Raw genomic sequence first — 18,481 nt, forward strand, 5'->3', positions numbered from 1 at the left:
AATATCTAGAACATAAAGAAATCTTAAAATTCAACACTTAAAAAGAATCCAATTAGAAAATTGACAACGTGAACAGACATTTTACCAGAGAGGATATATGACTGGCAAATAAACTCATGATAAGATAGGTTTTCAACACCATTAGCTATTGGGGAAATGCAAATTGAAACCACAGTGATATATCACTATACATCTACTAGAACAGATGAAATAATAATTTTTAAAATAGTGACAATACCAAATGTTGGAAAAGATGCAGAAATACTAGATCTCTCATACATTGCTAGTGGCAAGGTAAAAGGGTATAGCTACAATGGAAAAATAGTTTGGTGATCTTTTATATACTACCAAATGTAAAATAGATAGCTAGTGGGAAGCAGCCGCATAGCACAGGGAGATCAACTGGGAGCTTTGTGACCACCTGGAGGGGCGGGATAGGGAGGATGGGAGGGAGACATAAGAGGGAGGATATATGGGGATATATGTATATGTATAGCTGATATACTTTGTTATAAAGCAGAAACTAACACACCATTGTAAAGCAATTATACTCCAATAAAGATGTTAAAAAAATTTTTTTTTAAATGCACTTACCACATGATCCACCAAATACACTCTTGGGCAGCTATCATAGAGAATTGAAAACTTAATGTCCATGCAAATATCTGTATATGAGTGTTAATAGAAGACTTATTAGTAATGACAACAAAATAACTGGAAAAAACCCAAATGTTTTTATAAATTAAACTCGTACATCCATAAAATGGAACACTAGTCGGCAATAAAAATAGAATGAACTATTGATATACAACAACCCTGATGGACCTCAAGGTCACTGTGCTATTGTCTTTTGCAAATGACAAAACTATGGAAATGGAGATTGATTAGTGTTGTGAGGAGGCATGGAGTGCAAGTCTAAGGGGACATTTCTTTATGGTGATGGAATAGTTTTGTATCTCATTTCTGGTGATGGTTACAGGAATCTACACATGGGATTAAATTGCATAGAACTACACGCAGATACAGGAAAGCATGAAAAATGGTGAAAACTGAATAACGTCTATAGTCAACATTATCGTACCAGTGTCTGTTTCCAGGTTTGATACTAAACAACAGTTACATAAGATATCACCACTGGGGAAAGCTGGGGGAAGGTTACAGGGGACTGTATGTATGACTTTTGCAACTTCCTGTGAGTCTACATTATTTTTAAGTTCAGAGTATCATAGAAATGCATTCTGTATAAAAATACATATATTACAAAAGGCTAAATAAATAAGCAAATAAATTGGATAACTGTTATGGTTTCTGTGATTTATAGATGTCAATGATTCTACAATGCATGAGCCATTTTGCTTGTTTTCAAAATTAAATGGCTTAAATGATCTGTGTAATACTCTTTATAGACAGAAACTTGAAGCAAATCCGTTTTATATGGACATCAAAATGAACACAAATTTTTTTAAAATTGTAATTGCTAAATATTTCATTTCAGTCCCTAAGGACCCACCGAACAACATGACATTTCAGAAGATACCAGATGAAGTTACAAAATTTCAGTTAACATTTCTTCCCCCTTCTCAACCTAATGGAAATATCCAAGTGTATCAAGCTTTGGTTTACCAAGAAGATGATCCCACTGCTGTCCAGATTCGCAACCTCAGTATTATCCAGAAAACGGACACATCTGTCATTGCAATGTTAGAAGGACTAAAAGGCGGACATACATACAACATCAGTGTAAGAATACATAGCTTTTAATTATTCACCTATCTTACAAAGTTGGTTTACAAACTCAGCATTCAAAAATACTGCAGCTTATGTACATAATACATTTTTCCTATCTTTTCGTGGGATCGCTTAAGACATGCCAACTGAAAATAAATTTGGAGAAACAAAATTGCTGCCTTCCTATTTTAATATAGCAAGTCCTGTGAAAATATGTAAACAACAAAAAAGTTTGCACAATTATAGTGGAAATCCAGAAATAAAGCAGGAAGAAAATCCACGTTAAAAGTTAAAGATCAGTGACCCCTGCTCGCCGAAACTAGAGAAAGCCTGCGAGCAGCAATGAAGACCCAATGCATCCAAAAATAAATAAATAAAATCGATAAATAAAAGTTAAAGAGCAGATATATACAATGAGATGATTCTGCCTAAAGAAAAACTGTTTCTGTGTGATTATAGGTGGAAAATGGAAAAACAAATTTCAAAGGCAGAAGTCAGAAATAACTACGTGATTGAAATTCACATGTATTTCACACGACTATTACTAAAAGCTAATATTATTTTACATCTTAATTCTAAATTATCCATTTGGTAAAGTAAATATGTGTGTGAGTTCATATACATACACCCAAACACATACACAATTTGTTTCATCCTTTCACTATTTTTGCATGTCTTGGAATTTTCAAACAATCATAAAGTTCAGAAAATCATCTTTTAAGCAACATAGAATTCACCCTATACATTCAAGTAGCTCCTTCCTATCAACTGTTTATATCAGAAAACTGTCATTAATAATCTGTGTTCCCCCGCAAACTTTATATCTCATTATGTAATCTGACTTGCTAGGATTCTTGCTGCACGTACCATTAAATGAACCCCCGTTGTAGAAGATCTATTAGAGAGAAGGTGGTGGTTAAGGGAATGAACTGACCTAGGTTCAAATTCCGGCTCTGCTAGTTTCTTTCTGGGCAGTTTCCTGAAATCTGTGCCTCAGTTACCTTATCTGAAAAATTAGTAATAAGAATAGTAATTTCTATGTAGGATGTTAATAGTTATGGTAGGTAGCAAGTGTTGTAACAGTTTTGGCTCTTGCAAATAAAAACAAAACAGGAAATAAAGTACAACCAATTCATAATTTAAAGAAAAATCTGATTCTTTGCAAAGTGCAACATAGTGTCCTCAACACCTGAGAGTTTATTAGAAATGTGTAACTTTCGCACCTGTCCCAACCTACTGAATCAAAACCTACAGATCTTCATTTAACAGGGTTTGCAAGTGACTTCTTTGCTCACTGCAGGTTGAGAAGCACTGCCCAACTTTATTATCTCACTTAAAGGTTAGATTGTAAAGAAATAAAAATAATTAAGCACTTCATACCATCACTTTTATTTTGAATACTTCCTTTTTAAAATTACATGCACCAATAAATATTTCCTTTAGATATTTTTAAGCATTTTATGGGCTTGGTTTATCTAGTATACCTAGCGCATCACGTATATTACTATTTTAATTCAATCAAAATACTTCTGAAGCTATCCAGGGGGTGGAGGGTGGGTCACTAACGTATGAAACAAATTTATTAATTCCAAAAATGATATATTCTGAATTGCGTTGATTGAATACAATGAAATTGGCCAAGAACACAGTCTTTATTTTACATAGCAAGATAAAGTGAATAAAAGAAGAGCCTGTGTCTGCCGCTTCCTAAGCACAAAGTTAATTGAAAGGATTCACATTTGTGTAAATCACCCGCTGTAGATTCAAACAGAAATGCTTTATGTGTATATGCTGCATTATGCAGGGTATAGCGTCAGATATTTTGGGGCAGGGGTGAAGCAGGGTAGAAAGGCCAACTTTCAGAGGGATGATTTAACACAGGAAAACTGGGAGGCTGAGGAATAGGGTTTCATCTCAGAGAAGGAAAAAAAAGAGCGTCTTGAATATGGATTTAAAGAAAGCCAGAGTTAACCTAGCTACAGAGAGAAGGAACAGATGTTAGAGTAGATGAAGAGAGAGTGTAGACATAGTGACTTTTCTGCTCTTTCCTCCTAAAGGTTCAAATTGAAGCCACATCATTCTTGGTCTGTATGATAGGGCTGTTTAGGTCACTTAGCCTTTGTTCTCAGGGCTTAGTACCATAATATCAGTTTTAAGAACTATTTTATTGCTAACGTTCTTCCTCCATATATTAATTTGAGTGCAAGAAAATATAACTAACAGACTATATGAATTGTTTTCGAAAGTGCAATCATTTTAAAATGACATATAACCATAATCAGTTATACATACACATATGCAATAATTTGAAAATAATAACAAGGTGTTTCTTTGTTTTAGGTTTATGCGATCAATAGTGCTGGTGCAGGGCCAAACGTTCAAATGAGAATAACCATGGATATTAAAGGTACATGAGCTGCCTTCCCATGAAATACTATTAATCAAAGAGTAATTATAATTTGTATTCTGTGTTAGAGTTAAGGATGTAGTTAATTAAGCTTTTAAACCATGCATATGCATATAATAAGCATATATTAAGTAATAAGTAATGTATGCTTATTCAGGCTATAATTAAAATGTCTTAATCATAATGCAAATTACCACGTTAATTACAGAGAATGCCCACTGCTATTTATCTTATATTTCTTTTCTGCTAAATTTAAACTTTTCTGAGACAAGGTTTATAATTGTATTTTATGTTTTTAAAATTTTATTGAAAAGAAAGCTCCTTTAAATTACCCGTGACTAGACTTCGACTAGTTCTAATTAGATTCCTTGACTGATCTTTATTTATTTTGAAAGTCAGATTCTTTTCAGTTAATCAAATAGTGCTTACTGAATGACCATATAATCAACTTTATGATTCTGACTATAAAAGTAGATCTATCAATTCATTATTGACAGGGATGTTTTTTCATAGAAAATATACAAAAATTTGGAGCCTGCCTCCCCCACCAAATTCCACAAAAGCCATAAAAGATTACTAAGAGGACCTCAGGGGCATTCAGTCATTCAAGGTGCCTTCTCAAGACTGAAAATACGCACACAGTTTTGCCACTTCTCTAAAATCCTGTGTAAAACCTGCAGAGAGATTAAAAAAAAAAAGTGTATTGACCTTTAGTAGAATTCCACCTGATGCTCCTCTCTCTGAAACAAAAAGTAGCTTTTCTCAGTCTTTGGTAGGCATAGCACAGCACAGTGATTAAAAGTGCCAGCGTTTAGGCTGAGTCTAGAGTCAGGTTGCTGAGGTTGAATTCTGGATTGGCCACTTGATACCTGTTTGACTTTGGACAAGTTTCTTAACACCTGTAAGCCTGTAATGGAGACAATACTAGTTCCTACCTCATAAGTTGCTGTGAGGATTAAAAGAGATAATCTTTGAAAAACCCATGGGACAGTGCCTGGAAACAAGCATTGTTAAGAATAAGAACTAATCCCTATAAGATGAAGCTGATAAATTTTACTTTTTATCAATGGGTAGTTTATATAACTATAATACTATTTGTGTTATTTGCTCTTAGTTGATAAATATGTACTTGGAATGTACAAACTCCTGAGGTCTAAAAAATATCAGCTACTTTAGAAAATAACTTCATAAAGAAGAGCTTACCTCATACCGTCCTAATTTCTCTTTGTTATTTAGTGGCAGACATATTCATATATTCAGTATACAGGTAACAATAGATGCATTCTATTTATTTAGTAAAACTTCCCATTTCAGATACTTGCTCATCCTCAGGCAGACATGACTAGTTCTGACTTCCCATGCCTTACATAGGGTGGATAGACTCATGACCAGTTATCTAGAGAAGATACATGAGTCCTAAGGGGCAGTGGTTCAGTCCTAGAGAAATGAATTTTTCTCCAGTAATAGGCACGATTTTATTGACATGGAGTGACACTGGATTAATAGTTGTCTCATTAGATTTGCATTTGACAGATAATACCGAGTTGGACAGTACTGTCGCATGCCAGATTCCTCTAACAGGAAACCTTGTCTTGGGGACTCCCCAGTGGCCTCTCTCAGAAGTTTCTCAGAACTCCCTGAAACCTGAGGCCCTTCCTGCTGAATCCTTTCTTCCTTCCTTCTCCCCATTCACACGTGTCAGGCCTGTGATCATGCCACCTGCTATTGCTCCCTGCCCCTTGATTCTCATAGATATTTTCCCCAATAAACTTCTATACATCTAATGTCATCGTAACTTTTATGTCTCAGAGGAGTGAGCTAAGGGATCAAGTCAGAAAGATTTGGTTCCAGTCTTGATAGTTCCCTCTTACCGCTATGTAGCATAAGACCATTTTCCTCATGTATAAAATGGAAATGATACTGGCAATTTTATGGCATTGTCGGAGAGGCTTTTTTAAAAGATTTTATAAATATGAGAATTGAAGTTTGACTAAGCAACTTACTGATGCTCAGCTGGTGTGTGTAGCTGTAAGATGAAATGAAACGAGGAGCTTCTGCAAATGTTGATTTTGGAGATACTTGCATGCATGGACGGTGAAATGTGAATTATCATGATGGCACTTCTAGAAAATTATTCTGGCAGTATCTGTTAAAGTTAAAAGTACATGTTTCTTTTGTTCCAGAAATTCTGCCCTTGGGAATATATTCCATAGAAATAAAAGGATCAGTAAATAAGGCTAAATGTATAAGGCTGAGTAGTGAAGCAAATGTTCAAAACCCGAAGGAAAAGTGAATTCCCATCACTAGATGAATGACTGAATAAATATGATGCAGTTGCACCATGATGTACAACATAGTCATTAAGAAGAATGAGTTAGCCAGAACTTGGTGACTTGAAAAGATTTACACAAGTCTTATTTAAGTGAGAAAAACAATATGTGGGGTAATTATAATACTTAATATAGCACCATTAAAACGTATCAGTGAGAAGAATCCATGATGTATGACTTTATGTATTTTTATATGATTATGTGAACACAGAGAAAAATATGTGAGGATACCATCCAGATGTTTGGTATGGATAACTGCAGGGTTAGAGGGCAGGGCTCCTGGCATGACTAGAATAGAAACTGGTAAATCAGCTAAAGGAAGTAAAAGAAAAAAAAAAAAAACATGAAAATACTAGTATGATTTAATGCATTTGTGAAAATTATAAATACAGTTTGAATTTCTTTAATATATAAAGAGGAGTCAGATGTCTGAAAATCACACCTGGGTCCCATTATCTTAGGCAAGTCTCAAATATATAATTATACCATTAGGAGGTAGTAATTGCTAAATATCTGCTGTATCCAAACAGAAATCTGTTTCATTTGTTATTTATATTTGTCATCACTTTATCTGTAAATTACTGCATGAAAGGAGAATTCAAAATGATTTTCTCTGCAGAAACAAAAATGAATTGGTAGTGATACTGCTTCTTTGTTTATAGCTCCAGCGCGACCAAAAACCAAACCAACCCCTATTTATGATGCCACTGGAAAACTTCTTGTGACTTCAACAACAATTACAATCAGAATGCCAATATGTTACTATAATGATGACCATGGACCAATCAAAAGTGTACAGGTGCTTGTAGCAGAAGCAGGAGGTATCATCACATGCCAGCTTATCTTGTCAAATTGCAGTGTGTGAACTGCTGAATGCTAAAGACATTTCAACTCAAAATTAGTAATATGAGGTTGACTCCTGATTATTACACATCTCTTGAGTTTAACAGATTGTCAATATTATTATTAATTTATTATCATTAATTTTACTGATCATTAATATATGCCTAAAATATTTTACCAGAATTTAAAAAGGCATGGTTAAAATATGTGATTCATTTATTCCATATGCTGGTAGGATTGTGTTGAGTTTGGCAGGATGGAGTCTTGATAGCTTCTTTGGAGGTGTGAAAGAGAGTTAGTTACCCTTGACTGAGGAATGTTTTTTCTCCGAGAAGTCATTCTGCACAATGCCTATGGATTCATGTGTGATGGGAATGGATAGGGTTCCCTGATTATCCATGTAGAGCAGCTGAATCATCCCCGGTGGTTCATAGAGTGACAGATGTTGCATCCAGGTTTTCCTCATGCAATTATAGAAACACCCTTTATAAGTGTGAAAATACATTTGGATATTACTTGTAATCATTATTCTTTTTTCTGAAAATAGCTCAGCATGATGGAAATGTAACAAAGTGGTATGATGCATATTTTAATAAGCCAAGGCCATATTTTACAAATGAAGGCTTTCCTAATCCCCCATGTACAGAGGAAAAGACAAAGTTTAGTGGCAATGAAGAAATTTACATCATAGGTGCTGATAACGCATGTATGATTCCTGGCAATGAAGACAAAATCTGCAATGGACCTCTGAAACCAAAAAAGCAATACTTGTAAGTATAGTTTATGCTTACTGTGCATCATGTTAGCAAGCTAGCTGACAACTTTCATCATCCATCTACCTCTCCTGTCATCTTTCCAGTAAGTGCTGGGCATCCATAATGTATTGTGACCTAATGCATGATAAAGATCAACAAGGCATTGTCGTTACATCCCATAAACATACAGTTGTAGGGAAAGTAGGCAAGCTTAAAAGTAATTATGGTTTGACGTGTTAAGTGACTAAGGGCAATATGAAAAATGTGCAAATTGGAGAACACGGGTAGAATTTAATTCTTTCTGTAAAGGGCAGTGTGACGAATGTGTACTATTTTGTGTTTTTCACTCATTTCTCTGCCGTGCATGCTCATGTCAGGTTTTTAGAAACATGATCCTCGTCTTTCAGTTAATTATGGCTTCAGTTTACCTCAGTCATAGCAATCATTTTCAGCTTTTCATACTATCAAACAACTGAATGAGGAATTGAAATCTTTACAATTCACTTTAATATTTGGTATTGTATAGATTATAATAATCTAATATAAAAACCAATGCTGATATGTTAGCTTTATTAAATGCTTTGCTAAATTGGTTATTTTTCTCCTACTAAATTGACTGTTATTTTGTGTCATGACTATAGTTTTTTAATTATTTAAATTATTTAATTTTCAAAATACAATTTTTACTACTAAATTTGAAAAATACAGCTAGTTTCATTTTTGCCTGCTAAAGCACTGTTAAGTTCTTCATAAACATCCTAGGACAAGTTAACATTAGAAAAGTTAGAGAAGTTAGGCATTTGAAAAAAGAATGCTCTATTATCTGTTATTAAGTACAATTACTTGGGTTACTAAGTTATGGCCTGAAATTAATCATCATACGATAACAGTTACAGAAATGATATACCACAAAGTTTAATATTTATCCAAGAATTGTTGATTTTACATTTTTTCCAAAACATTTCATATAATCCATAAAATCATAAGAATTTGAGAAGAGTAGGGATTAAATTATGAAGTACAATTTATTAATATAGATTGGTTTTATATTTTAAAATTCTTGTAGGTTCATAGTTTTGTTTTTTTAAAGATTTCCTTTTTTAAATAAATTTATTTTTGGCTGCGTTGGGTCTTCGTTACTGCCCGCGGGCTTTCTCTAGTTGTGGCGAGCGCAGGCTTCTCACCATGGTGGCTTCTCTTGTTGCAGAGCATGGACTCTAGGAGCACGGACTTCAGTAGTTGTGGCATGCAGCCTCAGTAGTTGTGGCTCGTGAGCTCTAGAGCACAGGCTCAGTAGCTGTGGTGCACGGGCTTAGTTGGTCCAAGGCCTGTGGGATCTTCCTGGACTGGGGCTTGAACCCATGTCCCCTACATTGGCAGGCAGAGTCTTAACCACTGTGCCACCAGGGAAGTCCCATAGTTTTAAAATAAGGTAAATTTCGGTTGTCTCTGTGGTGACAGAATCAACCAGTGATTTTTAAGATTGACTTTCTTCTGCATCCATCTTGTATTTCATATGTCATGAAAGCACAGAAAGTGAAAAGTGCACACTCGGAATTAAGAAGCACTGTTCTTCATTTGTTTATATTTGAACAGGATGAGTTTTATATGACTATTCTAAATCTGGCTTATTGGCATTTTCCAAGGTGGCTGAGGTATAACAGTTATTATGCTTTATATTTATAAAGTGTGCTTGTGCAGACATTCAGTGGTTTCATCCAAATAAATCCATGAAGGAGGTGATCTACTTCATTTGATTAACCTGCTGACTCTTCATGAGTCTGGTCAAATTTTTGGTCACTCTCCCATGAAGTTCAAGAGGTCCATGTACAAGATAATTTCAAGTAAAGATATTATTTGTCCTGATGGTGACTGATTTCCAAGTTTATGCTTTGTAAGTTAACTTTCTCTTTAACAAAACTGTCTTTTTCACAGCCATTTGTTAAATTATTCATAGAAAAAAAAAAGTCATATGGTATGTAAATTGTTGTTTTTTATTTCATAGGTTTAAATTTAGAGCCACAAATGTCATGGGACAATTTACTGACTCTGATTACTCTGATCCTGTTAAGACTTTAGGTAAGACATATTTTGTAGTTAATTTCATTTATAATCTCAACACGCTAATCACAGCTGTAACATTCATTAGTAAATGTATTAAGCCATGACGAATGTTCTCAAGGATAAAATCATTTCAAGGTTAATTATCCTAAGGAAAAAATAGTATTTATAATACTCTTTTAAGTGATGGACGTTCCATCTATTCAAATCTGGACACAGACTTCAATATGGTATTTGGTCTAGGCTGATGTGTGGAATATTACACTAAGCAAATATTTATTTGGCTGTTTAGTATGTAATCTTATAATGTAAAACATTTTTACTTCATTAAAAAAAGAAAAAGGATTATGGAAACTTTCCTGAAATAATCCTAAAAGATAGAGGGCTACCTGTCTTTTTAAATTTTATTTTCTTTCTGATCAACTCTGAGTTTTTCAATTATATACACCCAGTCAGGCCTGAATAAAACATCAATACAATTTAGTCAGATGCAAGTATATTTCTTCTTCTTCCTTTTCTCCCCCTTCCTCTCCCCCTCCTGCTCTCCCTACTATGGCTACCACTTCTTCTCTTCCCCCTCCTCCCCTCATCCTTCTTCACCACCAACCTATCTAACATTAAATATTCTGGGCCAGACATACTCTGAGGCTCTTTGTATGTATTCACTGATGGGCTCTTCACAGCTGTCCTTTAATTTAGGTCAGTGGTTCTCAACCAGTGATTCTACTCTCCCGGGGACATTAGGCAATGTCTGGAGCCATTTTTGGTTGGGTTGTCACAATTGTGCAGGCTGAGCTGGTGGCATCTAGTGAGCGGGGAGGCCAGGGATGCTGCTACCTATCCTACAGTGCATAGGACAGCCCCTCCAGCAAAGCGTTATCTAACCCACAGTCAATAGTGCTGAGGTTCAGAAACCCTGTTAGGTGTCAGTGTTAGTTCCACTTTACAGACGAGGAAACCGCGGCCCAGATTAAGTAATTACGCGGCTCTGCCGGCACATATTTTACAACCATTACGATACAAATGCAGGATTTAGACCTGGATTCAAATCTTGGCTCTACCACTTGAGAAAATAATTTCTATAAACCTCAGTTTCCTTGTTTGGAAAATGGTGATATTACCTGCCTTGAAAGATCTGTGTAAAATAATATAGGTAAAGATATTAATATTTTATAGTTATAAAGTGTTCAATGCTTAATAGCTTCTTTTTGGATGAGTTATAAGGGAAGATTTTAAAAATATATTGCCTTAGGAGAAATTGTTTCCCTAGACTTCTCTGAGTAAATCACAGCTTTCTGTTTCCTGTGTGTCAGGCTCTGAGAGTGTGGAACTTTGTGTGTTGTTCTGATCCACAGTATATCATGAATGCAATAGGTTTCAGTGATAATTATGGCTGGAAGAAGACGGAAAATGTTCCACCCTTTTCAGTTAGAAATTCTCATCTGGTTGTGGAACATGAATTGTATAAACCAGTTTCTGCAGCCTCCACTTAGTTAAGGAAACTTTGGACCTGGAAGAAATGAAGGGGCACACGGTTTGCTACATTAATGTTTATAGGGGAATAACTTATAGATTTCGTTGGCTGTGCTGTCTGCTTAAATTCCATAAAATCACTGGTTTGACTAATTTTACGTAATCAGTCATTTTTAAATCAGCTGACTAGACTTGTGGTTTTGGAGTTGTGTCAAGCGTTTCTGCATTTGATAGGTGAGTTTATCACACCCTGACACCACCACAGTAAATGTTTTGATGGCATCAACTTAACTTCCTTTAGGTTACAGCATTCAGAAACTACGTATTATCACAGCTAAATGGTGACCCGGTATATTTACCGATGGAAGATAAGAAACATAGTACAAGTGGATTAGCTCATATGTCTTAGAGAGATGATATTTTGAGGATGCAGTGCTAAAAAGAGATCACTTTGTTGTGTTGTTTGCTGTGTGCTGTTCATCTCATAGCTTGCTGGTTTTATGTAGATTATGGATATGAGGACAACATATTCAGCCAATTATCTGAAAGGTAAAGTTGAGACATCTAGGTTAATAGGAATGAAAGAGGAGGGAAACCAAGCATCAGGAACCATGGTGTACAGGGACGCGATTCCCAGATTCTGCTAAATGGCTTCCCTTTGGCCAAGGATGGGCCTCATCCATCACTTTGGCCACAGGTAGTCTCAAGATGTCCCTCAGCGACGGTCTTCTCTTTCTTTCTTTGTCTCTCGGCCAAGGCAGTGCAATACAATAAGTAATTCTAGAAGATAGAAGAAATACACCATCAGTTCTCTGATTCCCCTTTTGGAATCATCACCACCACCCAAGTCATCCAGGTGCTAATGTTTGTGTGCCCTGGTAACAGCAGGAGTATAAGGGGATGTAAGATGTATAATGAACGGCAGAGCACCAGATCCTGTCAAGGTCAGAATAGGAGGGACTAGGGAAACACAGGCTGGGCACAGTCAGTGAAATGCCATTGGGTTGGTAAGGGGTTGTGACAAGGAAGAGTCCCACGTATCTACAATCAATTTTTCAGGGTTCATATGCTATTTGGAGACCAGTGACACCAGGATAGCCTTTCAGGCTCCTCCTTAGGGTGGCCTCCCATGGGCTCTCTCCTGATAGATAGCAGCTTTATAATAGGAGTTTGCTCTCTAATGCTTATTCCAATTGACCACATAAAATTCTGCTATCTAGATAGTTATTTGTAGCTAGGAAAACAGTGCCGGGCAGGAGTGGAGGAAATTAAAAGGAGTGCAACCCTCAGTTGTGGTGAAATGAAATGTTCAGATTTGGAATATGGTGTGTACCACAGGAGCAGAATTCCTTGATGTCCATCAAAGTAGCCCAGTCATTTTGCTGGTTAATGGATGTAACACCATCAATTTCTGGCCTCATATTGATTTTCTACCTGGCTATTGGATATTGTGGTTCTGTGTATATCAGATTCACTCTTGAGTCAGGAACCAAAGAACACCCTCCAGAAAAGGTGCTGGTCTATAATTGGCATTAATAAAAGGCCATGGAGTCATAGAGTTTTTGGGAAAAGAACATTGCCGAGGAGGATATAGTAGAAGGACCCAAAAAGGAAATAAAGTTGACTGTTTCTACAGTGGGCAGTGGTCAATGGCAAGAATGGTTTCATGGCTATAAGAATGGAGGCAAGCAAATAGTAAAATGCATTGGTGTCATCGTAAGCATACAAAGGATGATTGAGTCCTTTTTTTCTCTCAAACATGTCATGTATTGGGATATAGGATAGCATTTGCAACAGGCTAGTGGCTCCCAGCATTTCTAACAGGTCTGCCCAACACTTAGGTGTGCATCTCACACTTCAGCGAAAGAAGTCTAGGTCCCACCTAGGTCATCAAACCACCAATGGATGTACTGGTATTTTGCACACCAAAGGCAAGGAGCTTCAAGTTGAGTCGCCTATCAATACAATCTTCAGGATTTAAGTGCCTTTGCAAAGCTGTGTTTCTAAGTTAGTATAGGACATACATTTGCAAGACAGACCATTTTGATAGGGGTTGTGCCTGTCAGAGATATTATTTGGATGTTAAAATTAGGGGCAAAGAATCACTGATGAACTAAAAGGCTTAAGTTTTGGGAAAAAGGCTAACAGCAGTACAAGTAAGAAGGGGCCAGACAGGGCTTTGCTGAGTAAGGATTGATAACCTGGAAGAGGTTTGCACGTTGGGAAATCTTTATAGCCTGTAGGAATAATGGGAAATGACATGTGCCATCATTTTGACCCTAAAGAAATACTTACAACTTACTTGATTTTGTTTTCACTCAGGATTGAGCATTAGGATTTTTATTAAGAAAATTCCCAAGAATCCTTCTTAAATTTTTTTTTAAGAAACCTCCTTAGGCACATCAGTTTATGGAAACTGCTTGTAGGCAATGTTTTGATTGCAAGGTTTAATTATAGAGGATTCCTGTGATTTGAAAACCAGACACTGCTTTCTGCACCTCACAGGGCTTCATTAAAACTGAACAAGTTGAAACCTTAACCCTCACGGCAAAGGCGCTCTGTGATTGTTTTCTTTTGTCATAATACTTCTCATTTAATTACTGTGCTAACAATGAAAAGTTCCAATATGCTCACTTGGGAACAGAGATAGGGAGTCACTATATATTTTTTGCAGCAAAAGGATCACTTGCCCCCGGGATACCAGAGGAGCAGGGGAAGGTTTTATGATGTTAATGAGGCAGTGGCAATGTGATGGTGAACCTCGTAAACTCTGTAGTCAGACAAGCGTATTTCAGGCAGTTTTGGCGTATATGGAATTTATGTGACCTTGGGTTAGTTACTTAACAAATTAACTTCTGCAATCTTATTTCCAAAATGAGAATAATAATACCTACTTCATAAGCTAACTGGGAGATTAAATCAGATGAATGGACAGATTCATGACTATGAAATGTTATTAATAAAGATATGAAACATTATTTATGTGACAAGCCCTTTATGAGTTTTTTTTGTATATAACCTCATGTATTTTTCACTACAACCCTATAACACGATTTCCTGTTTATAGGTATTCCCAATTTACTGGTAAGAAGTCTGAAGCTGGGTCTTTAAGCATCTTGCCCAAGGTTACAGAGCTAGGAAGTGGCAGCACCAGCTTTTAGACCCAGGCAGCCTGACTTCAGGCAGTGCTGTGCTTATAACCACTGTACTGCGTTGCCTGGAAATCACTAAGTGCCCAAGTAGCTTTTGATTTCATTACTATTTCTGATTTTTCTGTTCCCACAGACTTCCTATCTTTGCTGTACCATTTTCTCTTCTCAACATTTTAAATTATTTCTAGCTGTTCTCTTTGCACCTGTTCATCTTAGCTTTCTGAGGCTAACATTCATACATAAGTATACTGTTTTTACACATAAAGATGCAATAATTCCTTTTTGTTTGTTTTAACAATGACTAAGTATGACTTTGCAACCTGGCCACTGTTTATTATCTACTTCTAATATTTTGCCAATATGATGTGTTAAAAAACATTTATTTAGGGTATTTTAATTTACATTTCTTGAATTATGAAATTGAGAACCTTTAGTAAGTTCTTTGTGCAGTATTTGAATATTCTGGATGGCTAATACTGGGCTAAAAGAGGAGAACTTTTTATACTTAAGTTCTGTTATAAGAAGTTGTTTTCTTTTAAGATTAATAATAATATTAAGAAGATGATCTTTCATGCAGTAAGTACCTATATCAAGAGCCGGGCATTGTCCTAGGAGCTTTATAACTCATTTAGTTCAAGCTTCTTAGAGATATAAAGCTGCATTAAAAAGTCAGATCCATAGAGGAGTTTAAATAATGATAATCAGAAGATATACTATGAAAAATTAGGTAGTGCTTTATAATTATGATTTGCTTAATTACTACAGTAGTACATTCTGTTATGCACATAAAACAATTTAATTTGACCTTTCAATGGATTTTAAGTCTAATCAGGAAATGTACATGTTAGAAAAAGAATCATGTTTATATTTTTAAGTGAAAGAGTTTTGTCTTCTGTGAAAGGATTTAGAGAAATGACTTCATTCTGTACTGGTAATGCTCTGTGGGTACATGCATAGCAGTGAATCAAAATCTGTGCTGGACAGTCATAGTACATTTTGTCCTTTCCTAGTAGTACATTTGTAATACATGTGCCCAAAGGATTACCTATTGTTTATTAATACATCATATGTCATTTCCTCACTTCACTTGGCTAGTGCTTTGAAATGGTAATCTAATCTGAAAATTTTTTGTGGTCTATGAAATCATTTTTTCCCTACTAGGTTCCAAGGTCCAGTGACTCAATACTACCTGATAAAGATGATTCTATTCATCTTCATGTTTCCTTTCCCAAGCATATCCAGTTAGGAGTCAGCATGTGAAAATTCATGAAACAAACCATTTATATTTTAATGTATGAAAAAGGTGTATCTAAAATACTTTATGAGCTACATGCCCCTTTAGAGTCTTCTAAATTTAGCTGGAGATTCTAGATGACCATGAAACTCTGATAACTGTTCAAGATTCAGTGTTCATTTAAATCCACCATGCAGAATAGCCACAGAAACTCTTTCACAGTGTTAACATTTCATAAGCACCAATCCAGGGAAGAAAAGACATTAACCCCTGCGTATTTTACAGATAGTTAACCTGTTTTGTCACTCGACTTTAATACTTTCTACAGTAAAATTATACATTATATAACTTAAAATTGGTTATAATTATAATTACTAGTTGTAGCAAAATAATTAATAACATATATTCTTATTTGGTTTAATGCCTAATCTTCAACCTGAAAATTTTTAATTTCTAATATACTTCAAAATCGATATTTTTATATATCAGTAAATTTAGAAAATATTTATTGAGCATTTGCTATGTGCCTGATACTGTTCTCAGGACTTGGAATACAGTTTTGAATACAACAGAGTCCTGTCCTCAGGGATCTTACATTCTGGACAGGTAATAAACAATAAGATAATAAATAAATGAATTATGTTACAAAGGGCTATGGAGAAAAGAAAAAGTAGAACAGAGTGTAGAGGAGGTAGAAGGGGGAAGGCAGGAAGTGAAGGAGTTGCAGCTTTCAATCTTAAATATGGTAATGTCTTAGTCTGCTTGGGCTGCCATAACAAATACTATAGACTGAGTGGCTTAAACAACAGAAGTTTATTTTCTCACAGTTCTGGAGGCAAGAAATCAAAGATAAGGTTCCAGCCACTTCAGTACGTGGTAAGGGCTTTCTTCGTGGCTTGCAGAATGCCTCCTTCTCGCTATGTCCTTATTTGGCCTTTCCTCAGCATGTGCACTCGGAGGGAGGAGGGAGAGAACTAGCTTTCTGGTGTCTCTTCTTAAAAGGACACTAATTCTATCAGATTAGAGCCCAACCCTTGTGACCTCATATAGCATTAATTACTTCCTCACTCAAATACTGTCACACTGTATTTGTGTTAGGGCTTCAACATATGAATTTTGGAGGGACACATACATTCAGTCCGTAAGAGGTGGTCAGTGTAGGCTTCACTGACTAGGTGATATTTGAGCAAATTCCTCATGGTAATGAAATGGCTACCCAGGCAGATCTATAAGAGAAATACATTTCTATGCACAGGAAGAAGCTGGCCAAAAGCCCTGTATCAAGAGTTACCTGGTGTGTCCCAAGAACAATAGGGAGGCCAGTCTGGCTCCAGAGTTGTAAGCAAGGTGGAGATTGGAAGGGAAGTCAAACAGATAACAGGGAACCAGAGGCCATTAACCTATGGCCATAGGCCATTGGAAGGACTTTGGATTTTGCCTGTGAGAGATAAGGAGGATTTTAAGTAGACAGGTAATGTTTTAAAATCATTACTCTTGCTACTATGTTGCGAATAGATGGAAAGAGGACAGGGTGGATACAGGAAGACTTGTTAGGTGTCCATACGACAATTCATGCAAAACAGGATGGTGGCCTTGATCAGGATGCTTGCAGCAGAGGTAGTGAGAAGTGAGTAGAGCGTACACGAAAGTTTTGTATAATGAACCCCCAAATACCTATTAATTAAATTTAATAACTTTTAATGGTTTGCCACGTTTTAATTACACATTTTTCATTTTGTTTCTGAAGTATTTTAAAGTAAATCACAGAAAGCATTATATATTCCACTCCAAAACAGTTTAGCATATTTCTCTAATAAGTATGTTATATTGTTGCAGTTCAACAAAATTAATGATAAATCCTTGATATTATGTAAAACTATATATATATAGTTTCAAAGCATCCTCTGATTTTTTTCTTTGTAGTTTGCTTAAAACAGGATCAAGAGGTTCCATATTTTGAATTTGTCTGATTGCTTTTTATTGGTGTCATTAACTCCTTTTCCTACTTTCTTATAAATCAGAGATAAGATCTAAAGGTTTGAATATTCACAATGAACATTTTTGGCAGGGCTACTTTACAGGTGTTGCTGCGTAGATCAAAATACCTCACATCAGGAGGTGTGTAATACCTGGTTGTCACATTTTCAGTGATGTTAAAATTGATCAGTAAGTTTAGTGGTAATGACAGAAGGACCTTTCACTGGAAAGTTGTTTTTTCCCTTGTTATAACCAGCAAATAATCTGTGAGATGATAGTTTGACATTCCCTAAATATCCAAATGCCTTTCAACCTTCCTCCTAGTCATTTAGAGATACACTTATGATTGTTACCTGAGTCAATTATTTCATTAGGAATGCAAAATTAATTTCTAATTTTATTATTTCTTCCACATTTATTAAACAGAATTCTCCTCTAATAAGGAGCTTTATCTCCTTAACTGGGGCTATTTTTTAATTCATAAAAAACAGTTCATATGAGAAAGCCACGGGAAAAAAATG

General features: G+C 35.8%; 2 protein-coding genes across 2 annotated transcripts in view; one reads left to right on the forward strand and one right to left on the reverse strand.

Moving 5' to 3' along the window:
• Window positions 1–18,481, forward strand: part of PTPRQ (protein tyrosine phosphatase receptor type Q) — a gene marked incomplete at both ends in the record, with an annotated part of 195,373 nt that overhangs the window by 131,769 nt on the left and 45,123 nt on the right. The window contains 5 exons of the mRNA XM_082849998.1: window positions 1,496–1,740; window positions 4,069–4,135; window positions 7,128–7,286; window positions 7,856–8,078; window positions 10,069–10,142. Coding sequence (XP_082706124.1) covers window positions 1,496–1,740; window positions 4,069–4,135; window positions 7,128–7,286; window positions 7,856–8,078; window positions 10,069–10,142 — 768 coding nt within the window. The remainder of the gene's footprint in view (window positions 1–1,495; window positions 1,741–4,068; window positions 4,136–7,127; window positions 7,287–7,855; window positions 8,079–10,068; window positions 10,143–18,481) is intronic.
• The window catches only part of LIN7A (lin-7 homolog A, crumbs cell polarity complex component), a 280,103-nt gene continuing 273,957 nt past the window's right edge, over window positions 12,336–18,481 (reverse strand). The window contains exon 6 of the mRNA XM_082850022.1: window positions 12,336–12,377. The gene's annotated coding sequence lies outside the window, so the exon portion shown is untranslated. The remainder of the gene's footprint in view (window positions 12,378–18,481) is intronic.

The sequence above is a fragment of the Leucopleurus acutus genome (genome assembly GCF_964270905.1).
Source record: "Leucopleurus acutus genome assembly, chromosome: 11".
Lineage (NCBI taxonomy): Eukaryota > Metazoa > Chordata > Mammalia > Artiodactyla > Delphinidae > Leucopleurus > Leucopleurus acutus.